At 33.2% G+C, this 17,712-nt stretch overlaps 1 protein-coding gene across 1 annotated transcript; it reads right to left on the minus strand.

The window, feature by feature from the left end:
- Nucleotides 1-1,392: 1,392 nt before the first annotated feature.
- On the minus strand, nucleotides 1,393-9,630 carry LOC142619993 (putative magnesium transporter NIPA8). The gene is made up of 14 exons (XM_075793426.1): nucleotides 9,382-9,630; nucleotides 8,857-9,158; nucleotides 8,316-8,400; nucleotides 8,161-8,222; nucleotides 7,922-8,007; nucleotides 7,741-7,814; nucleotides 4,074-4,176; nucleotides 3,831-3,959; nucleotides 3,630-3,729; nucleotides 3,389-3,508; nucleotides 2,745-2,835; nucleotides 2,599-2,668; nucleotides 2,063-2,162; nucleotides 1,393-1,975 (listed from the first exon to the last, which is right to left on the minus strand). Exons 2-14 carry the CDS (start codon nucleotides 8,947-8,949, stop codon nucleotides 1,754-1,756), a joined length of 1,335 nt encoding a protein of 444 aa, XP_075649541.1. The 5' UTR covers nucleotides 8,950-9,158; nucleotides 9,382-9,630; the 3' UTR covers nucleotides 1,393-1,753.
- Nucleotides 9,631-17,712: the final 8,082 nt, after the last annotated feature.

Here is a 17,712-nt window from a genome sequence, read left to right on the forward strand (position 1 = left end):
AATTCAAAGCTACTTCGCTCGGTATCAAAGTTATTTTCAACTCTTTTGAACCAAAAAAAAAAAAGTTATTTTCAACTCCATTTAAAACTAATTCAAGTGTATTTGAAATTACTTTTAAACCATTTAAAACTAATTCAAGTTCTCATACCAAAACGTATCATTAGTTCAAGTATAAAGTTTAATGAAAATTTTAATATAATCCAATAAATAAAAGAGCAAATTACATTTGGTTTCAAATTGAACTTTATAGTTTCAAAATTTTCAAATTAAATCCTAAAGCTTAAATTTTTTTTTCAATAATTTCTTTAAAAATTATCTCAATTCAAACCTTCCAATTAAACCCAAATAAAAACTAGGAGCCCATTTGGATAGGCTGTTATGAAATCCTAAACGTGCATTTTTATTAAAATCGTCAATTCGCGTGTGTTTGGTATTACGATTTTACTAGAAATTGCGTTATTTAAAACGTCAAATATCACGTTTTGAAACTGAGGTTAGAAATGTTTAGGATTCAAATTGATATAGTTTCAAAAGTTAAGGTTTCATTTGAAATAAGCTACAAAAAGTATGTTTTAATTTGTAACATACTTAAACTTTAGAATTTTATTTAAATCATTTTAAAATATATGGTTTAATTTGAAAGCACTCATAAAATGTAAGGTGTAAAATATAATATACCTACAAAAACTATGCCTCTACAATAATTCAATATAAAAAAAGCTGTAATAACCATGAAAAAAAATTCATTTTAATTTAAAATATAATTTGCATCATTTAAATTTAACTAAAATTCATTTCAATTTTTTAACTTTATTTTTGTTCAATTAAGTTATCTAAATTTCATATTTATTCAATTTAGTCATTTCGTCCAATTTCATTAAAAAAATTGTCATTAAATAAATATTTTCCTCACATGACAAAATCTATAAAATTAATAAAAATATTTTATAGATTTGTTCATGTGAATTTTTTTTTTCAAAAATCATTTTCATTAATTTTTATTTTATTTTATCAAACATTAGTTAATTGCATACTTAACTACAATTTTTTAACAAAATTGGGTGAAAAACCTTAATTGAATAAATTTGAAATTTAAAAAATTCAATTGACCAAAAAATTAGAGAAATGAAATTCAAACTTAGAGAATGCAATTTGCAATTTAGCCTTCATTTTATTATCATTCTAAAAAAAATCATTGTATTATAATAACAAAAATTATGTTGATAGGTATATTAAGTACATAATAGATTAACAGATTCTCTTTATTTCTCTTAATAAAACGGAATTAAGATTTCACAAGCTGCATATTCTCTCAAATAATATCCTTGTAAAGTTTTTCCAAGACTTCAACAAAATTTAAAAAATGAATGTGTAAGTAGAATTAAACTCAGGTACACAAGCCACGCATTATTCTCAAATGCATCAATTCATATGGATTACTAGCTAGATCATCTAAAAGTTGCATCCACCATACAGATTTAACCCAAATTCTGTGCTCCCATAGGGATCATCTTGTAATCATACAGTAAGTCTGTCACTCTACAATCTTTTTCAGTACAAAGCCTAAGAACTATTTTCTGTTCTCTCAATTTTAAGTGCGCATGTATATACAATACTGTAGGAAATCACACTCTCAAGACTAGAAGAATTATCGAAAAAGTGGTAAAATAATGAATCCTAAACAATTGTACCTCTACAAATAAAGGGAAAAAAATATCCTGGCAGACATATTTATACTTCGTTACTACTCCTATTAAAGGCTATCAGGGAACGCTGGGCTTGCGTCTAGCATTTTTGCACCTTCTTCATCCATCGATATCTTACTCCAACCAGCATTTCTCAATGAGAAAATCTTAGCCCGGTCAAACCCACTTCCTCTAAAGCCTGTTATCTTTGAAGACACCATGGGCATCACAAGAACTGCAGATGCATTGATTGAATCCTCCCCAGAACCTAGTGATAATGCACAAGCAGTCTGCAAGGCAATAGGGGGCCAAAAGAGTTAATATATTGAAGCATATTTACATATTCAAAAAGATATATTTGAGCCAATTAGCAGCACCTTTGCCTTGGCTATTACATCCGTAATCTTCATTACCACTCCTTGCATAAATGATCTCGCATCTTTAGTACTGTGTGCATCTCCAGATGGCTCAACCAACCTGCAAAAGATAAATACATGGAGGACATTGATGAAAACCATAGTAGAACGCAATTTGGCATGCATATATGAACAGCATCCTACAATAATGAGAAGTTAATACAACATATACTAGCAATAGACTAGAGTATGCAATTATACATGTACAGTTTTCTCTTCTTATTTTCCCCTAGTTACTATTATTGTAAACCAAACTGTCAAATTATTTATTTAATTTTCTGCAAGGTTGATGAGAAAGCAAAAGAATTATAATATTATTTTAATTTGACCACATTGAATTAGGTAAGACCGATTCTTTAGCTTGAAACTTAACAAAATATAATGAGTTACTTATGTTCTTATTCTCCTCTATTTCGAACCTGTACAGCATATAGATTGTTTTGTAACTCAAAACTCTGAGTTTGGCAAATTTCCCAGTATGTAAGAATGTATCATACCTATCCTCTTCTGTTGAAAGGCTTGAAGAAACCACAGAAACTAAAGATGAATTATCTTTGACCTCACCACCTGAAAATTTTCAGAATAAGCTTTCCATCTTTATCCTCTATATACTTAAAATTGACAACCCCCATAAGCAAGTTACCTTTCGTGTCATCAGGTGCCAACAAACAAATTCCTATGAAGACACACATCATTCCTAGTATGAACATTGTCGTCCTTAGCGCATCAAAAACCTGTTTCAAGGACAGAGTATAAAGAATGCTACAAGGTTGCAATCCTGAAGAACAGATACATCAAAAGCCGGTGGCTGTAATACATGTCCACACACAGATCACCCATCTGATTGGCATTCACTCGGAATCAAACGGGGTGAAGCCACTGTCCATTGAGGCAAAACAGCAGACCCATAACCAACCCACCCCCACCCCCTCTTTCCCCCAACCACTTCCAAAAATAAATAAAAATAATTGCACCCATCAGCACCTAAGATGTTGAAATCAGGAACTATGCTTATGGCAAACCCATTATGTCCAATTCACCCTCAAACAAAAATCTTGCTAACCAGAGTCTTTATCTTTATCTTTTCTCTTCTTTTTTTCTTTTTTCTTTTTTCTTTTTTCAAGTTTGATTCAACACTCATACCAAGACTATTCAGCCGAGTGGGACTAATGTTTTAAGCACATGAACTAATCTGATTGTTGGTTTTCGTTGCAACGCCATTATGAAGAAGAGGTGCTTTATTTGCATGGTCAGAACTTAAGATTGAGAGAGAGAGAGAGAGAGGACCTGATATTCTTGAAAGTAAATAAATCCTGTACAAATGGAGAAGAAAGTCCAAGCAATCTGAAACATAGGTACTATAAGAATTGCATCAAACAGTGCCAATCCTTCATTTAACCTTGTCATCTGCATTAATTGGACAAGTGTGAATTAATATGGACACTGGATGCAACAACCCCTTCCATAAAATTAAGACATTGGAACATTTTGCAGACCAGGGAAAAAAGAGTTATGTTACAATCTTTACCCAAAATCCAGCTGTACTAAGAAATAAAAGAAGCATGGAATACGTGAACCAGCTGTGCAACTCATAACCACTATACATGGCCAGTCGTAAAAGGTTAGAGCTGGAAAAAAGAGAGAATTTGAAGTTAGAAACACAACCTTACAGTAAAATTTTATCAGTTGTTTCTCAGAAGGGAAACGATGTCCAAGGCTGCTAACTTACAGAGATTTTGCAAACAACACTGAGCATGATCCTACAGCACCTGAAACTACAGCATATGAAAAAGGAAGCGCCATATGCCAATACGGTCTAAGGTCTTGTCCAGGAACAGCAAGCATATGTTCTCCTCTCCTGTGCATACCACATGTTAATTAAAGGAAAGTAACAGAATATTGCTAATGTTTTTATCAAATGAACAAAGAAAGATACATAACAATACTGAACCAGTCAGCTCCCAGTACTCACCGGTAGATATAGTGATGCAAGGCAACAACTAAGATCAAAATCAGACAGTAAAAAAGGAATGTAATGTTGCTATACTTCTCTGCCAACTGCTCTGGTGTAAAAACTGAAATGGAAACACAGGCAAACATTAATTTATTTACTTTGCTGGTTATGCCAGTTAATGTAAATGCTGATTTCCCAGGGAAAGAATCACAAAATGCAGGACAAGATCTTGGCATATGTAGCGCCTTTAACATTGAAAATTCAGTAGACTGTCTTATTGGTTTAAGCATTCCGGGATAGTCAACAATTCAGTTTCATTAGATATCAGATACAATGGCCATCTAAGGCAAAAAAAATAGAAAGCATAGAACAATGCAGCTGCACAATAAATAAGAGAGTTCAGAGATTTATTCAAATCCTTTGTCACCATTGTAATTTTTAATAGTGATGGGTACAGAATAAGTTGCTGGATAGAGCAGTGGAGGGACAGCATCTTGCTGGATTCTCAGTTGGAAGCAACCATAATGATAAGCTGATGGTATTCCACCTTTTATCGGCAAATGATGCGTTGATCTTTTGTGGAAAGGACCTGGAACAACTTCAAAATCTGAAATGTGTTTTGCTGTGCTTCAAAGCAGTTTCTGTTTTAAAAATAAATCTGGGGAAACCACCAGAAGTGGAAGCATTGGCTAAGATTCTAGGGTGCAAGGTATCCAATCTGCTTTTGAAACAATTGGGACTGCTTTTGGGTTCTAAATTTAAATCTAAAAATATTTGAAATCTCATACTTGAGAAGATGGAAAGGAGATTATCGGGGCTGAAAGATTTACTTGTCTAAGGGACATGGGCTTATATTAACAAAAAGCATGCTATTGAGTTTGCCTACATATCTTCTTTCTCTTTTTCCTATTCCTGCCAATACTATTGTGTCTATTGAGAATTGCAAAGAGATTTTTTATGGGGTGGGCTAGGAGACAAATCTAATTCCCATCTTGTCAACTGGAAGAAGATTTGTGAACCAGTTTCAATATGGAGGATTGGGCATAAGAAGTTGATGTCCTTCAATCAATCTTTATTTGATGTGGCTTTGGCATTTGCCACAGAGATAGATGCTCTTTGGAGGAAAATAGTGGATAAAAATATAGTCAAGATTGGGGTGGATGGTGGTCAAGGATGGGAAGGGATCCTTCATATCTTTGGAAGCATGTTAGAAGTGGCTGGGATAAGCTTTCCAGACTCATCAGGTTTGCGGTTTGTAATGCTACTAATGTTGGATACTGGCACAATTGGTGGTGTGGGGATGGGATTCTTATTGTAAGAATTTTTCAATAAAAGAGGCTGATGTGGCAGATTATATGCTGGAATGTATGCAATCTTCACTAGGATATCACTTTTATTGGAACTCTTCAGAATTAGGAGATGGAAATGCTAATCTATTCTACAAAGATTAGAATGGATGTTGAAGAACAGACTTACAGGATGCCAACAAGAAGCAGGTCATTCGAGAAAAATTGAAAGTGCTATATGCTGTAGGTGAGCAACCTTTCTCAGGGAAAAGCACTATAGTGGTTTTTTCACATGCACAACTGATTGGGGGAAAATCCTCAGAAACATAACTGCCATGCAACGGTGCTGTATGTGCAAGAAGAATAGGGAATTGGCTGATCATTTACTTTTAATTTATAATATCACTTAAGAATTATGCTCTCTAGTGTTAGGCCTATTTGGGGTGCAGTAGGTTATGCCTAACAGGGTAGTTGATTTGTTGGCCTGTTTGAAGGGGTGTTTTGATAGACACCGTAGTGGTGATATTTGGAATGTGATCTGTTTATGCATACTGTGGACTAATAAGAAAGAACATAATACCTAGACGCTTGAAGGAATTGAATGATATACGATGGATCTAAAGATGAATTTCTTACATTCTTTGTATGTTTGGATGGCTGCTTTAAGTGGACATCCATTCCATAATGGGCAAAACTTAGGTATAGTACCTTATGTACAATACCTTAGTTTTCCCTTTTAAAATTAAGACACATGGCTACTTAACAGAACTACTAAACGGCGTTATTTTGTGAGAAAACCCAGCTCTTTCACTTCCGTTGAATACACAAATCTCTTTGCTAAAAACCCTACACTCATGCCTTCTTTAATAGAGGGGGCTGGAAATCGTTGAAGGCAACATGATAAGCGACGACACCAGCACTAGTGCCATTGATGAGTCTCTCATCGGTCGCAGAAGAAATCGAATCTGAGTTCGGTTTCAGATCTATGTTACACTCCAGGTAGCCTGTCCAGATCTGATGTGAGCAATTTGGGTACGATTCGGCTTGTAATGAGAACTAGCGCAACCTTGCCGCCTTCCCATCAAGACGAGTCCCCAGCGATTCAGAACAATAACAACCCACTTTTGAGTTTCAACTTTGTTCTCTAATCTGCCAGGGGCCGAGTAGCACACAAGCTGAAAGAACTGTGGGAATTTTTTTTGACTGAAAATGGTAGAAAGTTTTATTGATATAAAGTATAAACAAAATACAAATGCAGAAGAATGAAAAGAAGCCAACAAGAAGAGTCATATCCTTTTGAATAACATGGGACACGTCATCTAACATAACCCATTACATGTCAAATAATTCACAAGCCACCCAACACTATATGAAGGTTAGAGAAGACAAACACAGCTCATAGCCTCTGCTCATGGTCATGGGTTCTGCCAAATCCTTTTTAGGGGTATTGTTGCACACATTAATGGGATTCTGATAAGTTCCTTGAGAGAGAGAGAGAGAGAGAGAAAGAGGTTTTAACGGAGAAACAAAAAATTGTTTTAACTTGTAACGCCATCCAGTTATTATGATAAGTGTCCATGTTGCTCAATGTTAAAAAGGAAACCTAAGATACTGTACATACTGTATCTAAGTTTTGCCCTTCTATAATAGAATACATTCCCCTTTTGAGCATATCTTAAAGTTCACGTTTTTTCTAGCTTTTCTTTTACAGTTCTGATATAATCTCAAAATAATTTTCATATCCAAAGAAAACCTTAAAATCTAGCTCAACTAACACTTCCCACTTCCTCCCTTGCAGGTGCTAGGTGGAGGATGAGATCATGGGTTCAAGACCTATTGCGTGTGTGTGACTTGCCAATCAAAATATGCAGAAATGTTCTAAATTTCACTGAAAATTCACAGAAAACATACACATTCATAAATAAATACATTCACCATTCTAACAGTTAAGTTTTTAGTTTATCATCTAGAATTTTCCATAATGGAGTCCATCCCCTACTACAACTGCTTTGGGCTATCACTATTACATTATGTCATGCTTTAAATACACATGGCTCTCTTTCTGTATCACTACAATGTGATAGAACTCGATTTAAAAACAAGTTCTAAATGAGAAATGTATATCTCTTTGTGTGTCCTCACAGCACACACTAGAATGAAGTAGATAAGAGAGAACATTGGCTTATTTATATTGGGTTAACCTTGTTAGATTGTGCTCAGGACCTACTTATCAAAAAATATATTTATCCTAGCTTTGTGGGAGTGACACACATCTTGCAACATTAAATGTTCGAGCGCAGACACTAAATTACTTAGAATATGGTTCAAAAAATAGACTTGGCATAGAGCGGTATTCATGAAATAACAGACATAGATATCTCAAATGTGAGTTTGCATACCAGGTGACTGGTGGTTGCCAAAAGCAACGAGAAAAATGTTTCCAAGAACAATAAAGGCTGTGGCAACCAGTACCCTATAAAAGAAGCAGCATTTATGAGACTGAAATTTCTATGGTGATAATAATGCGGCATGCTCTATTGTGCTTCTGAAAATAAGAGCTCACTTCAGATTTTAACATACTTGACAGTCACCATTTTGTTCAAGACGAAGTAAGCAAATGCAATATTGGAAACAAACTGTATAGATCCAAGGGCTGCTAGAAGAGACTGCATAAGATGAAGAAAGTAAAAGCATGATTAGAAAAAAAAAGAAACAGTCTAGTTGTCAGACACACTATGCTTTTGAAACAGTCCGGATATAACTATATATAGTCCGAACAAAAGGCCTGGAAATATTTAATCAATAGATTCAATACTGACCTGAGCCGCATATCCAAAGGAAATGAAATTAAGGCAATTTCCAAGAAGGAAAAATACAATCCCTGCAGAATAAGAATTACAATACATTTCAGACTGAAAGCTGGAATAAACCAAATCCCATGTACAGGATTAAGCAGCGTGGCGCTAGAATTTACCAACTCTCCAGGTGTGGAAATGAATAATAGGCTTCAAAGGCAGCTTTCCGTTTGCTCCATCACTTTCTAGTGAATACCTTTCTCTCTGCAAATATATTGTAGCCACTCTCATCAAACCTTACAAAGTGGTGTAAAGATGAAAATGAATGCTCCGTGTCACACATTAACAACAGTAGAATGAGCAACAACAGGTAAAAAAATTGTTCATAATCACACTAGGATCAAGCGCTTGAATGCCATACCGGAATTGTAATCTACACAAATCATACTTCGCGATCTCAAATAATGGATTTTCCTCTCAAATTCTTAAAGAAAAGAGTGAAAAACCACACGAGTATCGCCCGCCAGACTGTAACTCTGGAACCGCGTGCATACATTCAACCAACAATGCATAACACATGTATAAATGAGCTAGGAGTACAAAAAAAAAATCCACTATGTAACCTACACTACATATACCGAATCTTTACAAAACGTACACTACAACATAATAATGCAACGACAACGCGATAACAAAATAGGGCAGAAGAAAAGTATATACCTCATTATGACCTAATTTAAGAAGGTTTGTTCCAAAGTTTATGGCAATGCTGCCAAATAGGTTGATGAAGGCTCCAATGACCCACTCCCCCATGGATTAAAAAGTCGAATGAAGCCGCGAAGGAGATCCCCACATGCAGTTCAAAACTCGATCTGAAAGCTCGGTCCTACCCTTTACTAATATTCCCCAAATTTGTCACACATAAATTTGAAACAGGTTGCTTAAATCCGCCGCCGAGTTATCATGTATGTATTTGATCATGCTACACAAGTTCTTCAAGTTCAACCCAACAACAACCCCCTCTGCAATGCAAAATTTAGTAGTTGATGTATTTTAAATAGCAACAAACAAATGAAAGAAAAATAAATTTAAGTTATTTGATTCAATGTCTAGATCGATCGTGCAGGGCATGAATTAATTAAACGCGAAAGATTTTTATAAAAAAAAAAAAATTGATACTATTAATTGAAGCATGGAATTTGAATAGGGAAAGAACATGGAAAAATTGAGCTTTTGGAGCTTTACCTTTACGGAAACGTTTCTTACGGATGCAACAGAGAACTCTTTTTTTTTTTTCTTTTTTTTTGTATTTGTAGAATTTTTGGTTGGTAATGATTGATGCTTCGGATCCAATGGCTAAAGAAGAAGAACAATATTCAGTTTTAGTGTTTTTTTTTTTTGGGTTTGTGGGGGTATATAAAGTATAAGGAAAAAAAAAAAGACTTCAAATAAGACTCTTATTTTTATAATGGAGAAAAGAATAACGTGTGGTCTGAAAATGATCGGAGAAGTACGAATGTCCAGGAAAAGAGAGAGGGGGTTGTGGAGAAGTCAATTAAGCAAATAGAAATAGGAAAAGCATGCGTGATATTTTTTGTATTTTAGACTAGTCTGAGCTTTACGGCTTTACCCAACACCAATGCCGCCGTACTCTAACTGTCGGTGGACACAATCGAGTAAGCTTGGGACTACCATAACTAACTCGCAGTCGCGCTTGTGTCGCCTCAACCCTCGCAAAAATTTATGCTTATATTTTTTTGAGAAAATTTAGTATATTTTAGACTTTTAGTATAAGAATTTACTCTTTTTTTTTTTTTTCCTATTTTACCTACCTTATTTTCAAAAATATCATTAACTACTTTAACTATCATTCCCTCTCTTCCTTCATCTTGGGGATAAAAAAAAAGAATAAAAAATTAATAGTATTAGTGCAAATTTACATGGGTACTTGTAGCAACTATATATTTTTACATATTTTAATGTGGGTGAATTTTAGGCTCGATTGGCTTAATGTTGTATTTTTTTTTTTTTTTTACTATACAAGCACGGATTAGAGTTCAATTATATACATTTTTTTTCAATTTTTATATATGTATATTGTTGGGGGTGGTTTTTACGCGTAGCCACGTGTATTTCGCTGGAGGTGTGACTCTACTAGACTCGGATTTGTTTTTGGGAGTTCAATCCGAAACTCGACATTGGGTCGCATAGACCAATGGCTTGCAGAGCATTTTTTAACCTACAAAATAAATAAAGTCCAATGTCTTAGAATCATAATAATGGTCAAAATAAATAAATAATATGTTAAGCATAATAGATTTGATTAAATGGTGAGTTGAACGTTATTATTATGTGTGTTGAGTAATGTCCATTAGAATGATTAATTAATTGTCATATGTCCAATACTGGAATGAGTCCAATAGTCCATATCTAGCTGTGGTATAGTTCATGTTCAATATAATAAGGTGTGTGGGTTCTCTTTTCTTTTTTCTTTTTCTTTTTCTTTTTTGATAAAACAAAAAACAACACACAAACCCAAGTAAAAGGGGTCAAGGATCGTGGGATTGATGCTCTATGTTTTAAGGAACTGGGCTTAGTTCACCGCAGTTAAGTTGGACTGATTCCAAACCAAGTGGTGCACAAAGCATGGATCCTACAACACATATATACTAACATACAAAGAATATATACGCATTGAGCAACAAGGAACAATAAATAAAGATATACGAGGAAAGAAAGTAAAATGAAAGATTAGAGATCTTTAGGATGATATGGAATATTTCATTATTTTCTTAAGTTTTAATACATCATGCTCACTAGGTTGTGTTACAAGGTTTAAATAAGTACAAAAATCACAGACTTAAATGGCTCTTTAAGCCCCTAAGACTTTCAAAGTTTGAATCATTTTGAATCTAAGTGTATTCTCTAGTGGCTGTTTGAGGATCCCGGACAGTGTTTTCCTTCCATTTTCTCTTTTTGAATTCTCACAGAGTTTTCTCAAGTGTCTTTCCCTTCTAATTCACCGTTGCTGAATGTTCTTCACTGTTGGCTTCCCTTCCTTTTATAGAGTCATCCTAGGGTTTCTAGAGTACCATTGATTTCCTCTATTTGTTCCCTTAGGTACTAAAACCAATGTTGTGTCAGCAACATTGGTGGTTGGTCCCTTCCTCATTCTTTACTATCTCCTTCTTTTGAGATTCCCTCTTCAAAAACCCCTGGTTGACTTTTTCGTTCTGGAGGGTCCTAGAAGGCTAATCTTTGATATTTCTTTTTCCAAGGTTTCTAGATTCCACCTTTTCAGACCCACCTTTTGGCTGCTTTCCTTTTTATCATTTTCCCCAAATGGGCTGATTCCCTTCTATCATATTGAAAGATGCCCAGCCAACTTTCTTCATGGTCCAGCTTCCTGGGTTCCCCGAGGTACTAGACTCTTATTCTTGAGTTGTTGGTTTCCAAGTCTTTTTTATCTGTTTCTGCATCATTGGGCGGCTGATGGGATGTATCTCCCCTCGTTCTTCATGTTTATGGGCATGCCCCTTTGAACTGTCTCAGTCCCAACTTGGCCTTGCTAGACATCCCGAGGATCCTAGGCTTTTGGGAATCCCCAGGTATCCTTATTCAATTTTCTCCCTGAGCTCCTTAGAAATTTTTTCTACCTTTGAGGGCTGGGTTGGACTTCTTTCTTTCCTTTGTTTTGTGAGGTCCAAAACTTGCCCATTCATGGGCTTGGGTCCCTTTCTATGGGCTTTTAATGGATTTGGGCCTTCCTTTTTTTATTGAAAGCCCAAATGTTTTTTTTCTTTAAATTTCAATCATTTGTATTGTTTTGGGCCTTGATACATCATTGTGATATTTTGGACCTTAACAAAAGGTATGTCTATCAATGGTCTATGTCCAAATAATATATGTCCAGCAATGGTTTATGTCCAAACATTACATATTCAGCTATGATTTATGTCCAAACATTACACATCCAGCAATGGTTCATGTCCAAATAATATTTGTCCATCGGTGGTATATGTCTAAATAATATGTACATCAATGGTTTATGTTCGAATAATATGCCCAGCTATAGTAGATCAATTTATTAATATATATATATATATGTTCATTAACGAGGTATTAGTGAGATCATGTTTTATTAAATAGTGAGATGATATTAAAGTAACTTACATCCAACGGTACAATAATAATAAGTTAACATATACTTAATAATGTAATTTCAAAGATGGAGAAAACATTGACTTATCTTTTATGTTTCTGACTCCAATTGTATAGCATCACTTCATTCTTTATATGATTTGTGGCTCCAGCCGTATAACGCTAGTGGGCTGATAACATTCTAGCGGTATAATAATATGAGTACAACAGTACAATAATAATGAATTAAAATATACTCAATAGTATAATTTTGGAGATAAAAATATAATGACTTATCTTCATAATTTGTGACTCTAGCTACATAATATCAGTAGACTTATAACATTTCACCAGTATGATAAAATGAGTTCAGCGGTACAATATGATATTATGAATCCCTTAATAGTAACTTCATGATTGAAGGGGAAAAATGGGTGTAACTGGAGGGAGAGAGAATATGTCCAGTTGTGTGCATAGGTTGGTTAAGTTTATCATCTTTATCATGCACTTAAAAGATTTTCTCCATGTAATGCTCTTTTAGTTTTTAGTCAAATATGAGTGATATTTCCTTCGATAAGAAAGACTTTTAGTATTAGAAATTTATGTCTTTCATGATAATGACTTTAATATGAAATCATTATGCTTTCTAGGAGAAGGACTTCGAGTCTTTAATATTCGTTTGCCTTCCATGAGAAAGGGCTTTTGTAATATGTTATTGAGAGAGTGTTTGATATTTTTAAAGATGTATGGAGATGGTAAGAAAAATATATATGTTTTGTGAAATATGGTGTTTGTAATATGTATGAGTATTTTGTGAGAAATGTGTTTGTAAAATATATGAAAGTATGAGAGATATAGAGGTTGAATATAGTAAATACATGAGTTTATAGTTGCTGCTGGAGTAGTTTTTTTTGTTATGTCATGGATTATGTTGCTTTCTAAGAAGAGAGATTTTGTAAGAGAAATGAAGAAGGAGATGGAGATGTGTTTATGGGGAGCAAAATGATGAAATTTCATAATATTAGAGTGTGGGAGAGATGGGTAGTAGTGTGTGTAATAGGTGTTATCTAAGAAGATAGATTTTGTAAGAGAGATGGAGAAGTATGGAAATGTTTAGAGATATGGGCAGCAAAATGATGATATTTCAGAATAAAAAAGTGAGAGAGAGATGGATAGTGTGTGTGTTAGTGTGTGGCTTAGTCCTCTTTATGTAAAACCGAGTATGTAACTAGATTAGAATTAGTTAAAGGGAAATTTAACAAATAAGGAAAATTCTTTGATAAACTAAGTGATTTCATTAGTGGGTTTTTGGCTTTTAATCAAGAGAAGAAAGTTTGAGACTTTAAGGCTGCTGCTACTACAGTTGACAGGTCTACAGCAATAGCTACCCTGACATAGTTGGATGATGTCAGCTGTGTGAGATCTTCTATTGAAGAAGATGTTTTGCATTAAATTCATGGGTTTGGCTAAAAATGGTAAGATAACTTTTATGATATCTTCCTATTTCTAGTATTGCAGCTAGAGGCTAAGGATCTTTAGCTTAAATTGGTATGATTTCTTTTATAGGACCCTTGTTTCTTTGGGTATAGCAGCAAACTGCTATAATTGGGCATTAATGGGTTGATAATGTCACTTTTGGACATGTGTCAGCTGCCTAAGCTGCTGCTGAAGCTATTGCAGCTTCTGCTAGAGTTGTTACTATTTCTGCTAGAGTTGTTGCAGCTTCTATTGGAGTTAAGGCAGTTTCTGCTAGAACTATTGCTAATATTTTTGGCTAAGTTGCCTCTTTTGGAAAATTAAATGCTTAGTCCATGGTTTTATTATAATATAATTTTGGTAAGTAATAAACTAGTTGGTTGATATTTGATGAAGTTTTAGAGATGTAATTATGGTCTCTTTGTGTTTTGACCAAATCTTGGAGAGCAATAAGAGCATTTAATGCTAGATATGAGATATTAATATAGATTTAGCCATGTGATTGAAATTGATTTAAATGAAAATAATAATATAATTTATATATACATGATATAATTACATTTTTAAACTTATATTATATGATGAACATTAATTTTTATGTAAAGAGCATGAAGAGTTTTATCATTTTAAGTGTTATATGATATGAAAGGCTTACCAGATGTTACTTATTGCAAACTGACCCGTCAGGGTTCAGGGAATTGGGGAAGACATGCCAAGTAACATGTTTTCCTTTGTCAACTTTGAACCGCTAGAGCTTTACTGAAGATATTTCTTAGCCCTCCAAACCACAACTCCCAAAATTCTCCCGATGAGACTCATGAGCTTGGATCATGAGCTGAAAATGAGATGTTGTGCCATGAGCTCGAACTATGGGCTTTGATGAGATAATATCGCCATGGGTTTTGGACCTTGGGCTTCAGCGTCATTTTGTGAATATAAGCTCTTTTGGGCTTTAAAAGAGGCTTTTCTAAAATCCATAATTTTTTGATGTGGTGTGAGTTGCCAATAAAATAAATTCCATGTGGTGTGAAAAATTTGTCCTCAACATATATTAGACGATAAATTTTTTTAGCAATTTTTATGTAATATAGATGACTAAAGAAGTTTCCAAATTAAATTAAAAAATAAATATAAAAGATTAGTAATTAATCTTCTTGCTATATTTTATTGTTTATGAATCTAAAAAAAAACGTTATTTATGTCCGCTATCAAAGTTAGAAACAGTTTTTAAGAGAAAAAAAAAAAGGTTGAGTAAGTATAGAATCACAAATTATGAGTGTTTTGAATGAAAAAAAAAATTATTATAAAGTTCGAAGGCTGAATGTAACAATAGATCAATGGTTGATTGGTGGCAGTCATAGTAGAGAGAGATCGAATATGAATAGATCAATAAGTAATGTTAAGAAAGAGTGAATGACCCAAAAGGCAAAAATGGGCCATGGTGTTGGTAGAGTGTGACTGATCATCACTCGACTAGAAAAAGAGAAAGATTAAGAATATTAAAGAAAATAGTAAATTCTATTAACATACTCTAAGGTTTAGTTTAATACCAACTAAGTTCAAAATTTTTTAAAACTAATTAATTTGGTCCTTAAAGTTAACTTAATCCCTAAAATAATTGAAAAAAGAAAAAGAAAAAGACTAATCGACCTAATAGTGTCTAGGGACTAAGTTGGTTTCAAGGACTAAATTAGTTAGTTTTAAATCAAGTTGATATTAGCCCAAATTTCAAAGTATGTTAATGAAATTTACCCTAAATAAAATAAACTAAGAGAGAGAGAGAGAGAGAGAGAGAGAGAGAGAGAGAGAGAGAGATTTAAGAATCTAAAATTATGAGACGAATACAACCAAAAACTATGTGAAGAAGGAGATTTTTGTTTTCTCCTTTTAAAAGAATAAAGGCTCAACATATGGGTTAACCCGGTTTAACACAATATTTTAGTGAGTCGGGCTTAATTTGACCAATTTTTTTATGAGTTATATATGTGTGTGTATAAAGTGAAAAATGAAAGAAAATTCAATTATATTTCAAAATTGAAGTATAAACCTGTGTCATGTGTCAAATCGATTTCTTAATTTTAGTGCAAGTATTTATCATTCATTGAAATGAATGATAATTTTCTTAATTTTATATTAAATGTGACACAACTTTCAATATATATATATATATATATTTTTTTTTTTTTAAATATAAGAATTTGATGGCATATTGAACTTTTAATTTTTTTTAAGACAACTAGATAACTTCTTCTTCTTTTTTAAGAATTTTATTATTTGAGAGATGAAGTTTTATTTTAAATATAAATTGAGTAAGATACTATCGCGCACCATTGATGTGGTGGTTACTTCATAAGTATAAAAGCAACCACACCAATTCGTGGATAGTCTCATGAAATACAAAAAGTGCTCAATTTCGCACATTTTAACCCAAACCCCCCCACATCAGTATTTGTAAAAATGTTTAAATATACACAATGGTTTTGTAAATGAACAGTAACTGTGCATATATACTTGGTTACTATTTACCGTGTAAATAATATTTTTTTCTCTCTCCTCACTTTCTTTTTCTCATTTCCTTTCTCACCTCACTCTCATAGTTACTGTTCACAGTGTTAAAGAAATGAATATTTTATTTGAATAAATGTGTATAATAGATAAACTAATGTGGATATTTTGTAAAAATAGGTGTGTAAAATAGAAAAAGTAGGTTTTAAATGTGCAAAATGGAAAAAATTTTGTACATATTGATGTGAATGCTCTAAGTGTTTGTGGGTTATGGGGTAAGGGCCAAGAGAGGGGGCTTAAGTCTCCAAGAATGAGCTCTACATACATATACATTTTAATCATAATTATTGTATCACAAATAAAAAATTAAATTAGGATTTAAAAATTGATTTGAGTAAACTACATATTTGGTTATATCATTTACAACATATTTCAATTTGGTCCTTAACCTTTCAATTGTGTTAATTTGGTCCTTAACATTTTTGTATCGTGTCAATTTAGTCCATATTATTATCTTGGATGAAAATTGATGACACGTCAAATGGTCAAAATAAAATTTTAGTGTATTGTTACATCAACGAAAGCTAATTTTTTATTTTGGCCATTAGATGCGTCATCAATTTCATCCAGAAATAATGGTAAAGACTAAATTGATATGGTATTAAAATGTTAAGAACCAAATTGATACAATTAAAAAGTTAGAGACCAAATTGAAATATAATGTATAAGATAAACCAAATACTTAGTTTACCCAATTAATTTTCTTTTTCAATAATAAAATATATAAACATGAATAGTTTATATTTTCTACTAAAAAAATATTCTTACATGACTTTTTTTAAGAATTAACAAATATAAAATAGATAAAAAGCTGAGTGCTTATTATATTTAATTTATGTAGAAATTATAAAATAGATAAAAAGCTGAGTGCTTACTTTTTAAATTACAAATTCCAGTACATATCTATTTTTACCTAACATAATTTTTAATTTGAAACAAACCCATAAAATTGAAATAAGAACAAACAAATAAATTGACCACTGTTTTTTTTTTTTTAATGGTTTGTGGGCTCCACAATACGCATGACTCTTGAACATGTGTCATGACAGCCTCCATTCACCCAATGATGTGGTTGAAAATTCAGATGAAATTGTCTCGCCACCTTCTGGAATATGGCGAGTCAACTCACCATAAACGTCTTTGAATTCTCAAACACGTCAAACAAAATATAAATAAATGGTAAATAGCTTTTGGTCTGGCGGGCCGGTAGGATTTTTGGCTTGACCCAAATCCCGCTTTGCTCTCTCAAATCTTTTTGCTTGTTTTCTTCAAAAGCAGGGGAAGAAGGAGAAGAAGGTTTGCTTTGAAAAGAAAAAAAGAGTCATATAAATAAAATGATAAAAGAAAAAAAATAAAAAGTGAAAACATTATTTTGGTCCCTATATTTTGGGATTA

The sequence above is a fragment of the Castanea sativa genome, chromosome 1, assembly GCF_040712315.1.
Source record: "Castanea sativa cultivar Marrone di Chiusa Pesio chromosome 1, ASM4071231v1".
NCBI classification, from domain to species: Eukaryota; Viridiplantae; Streptophyta; class Magnoliopsida; order Fagales; family Fagaceae; genus Castanea; species Castanea sativa.

What these genes read in the sequence shown, in the direction of transcription:
- LOC142619993 (XM_075793426.1), bottom strand. Translation starts at nt 8,949, where the DNA reads ATGGGGGAGTGGGTCATTGGAGCCTTCATCAACCTATTTGGCAGCATT. An exon ending in TTAGTACAGCTGGATTTTGG is followed by an intron (nt 3,509 to 3,629) that starts GTAAAGATTGTA and finishes CAATTAATGCAG; the next exon opens with ATGACAAGGTTAAATGAAGG. An exon ending in TTTACTTTCAAGAATATCAG is followed by an intron (nt 2,836 to 3,388) that starts GTCCTCTCTCTC and finishes TCCTTGAAACAG; the next exon opens with GTTTTTGATGCGCTAAGGAC.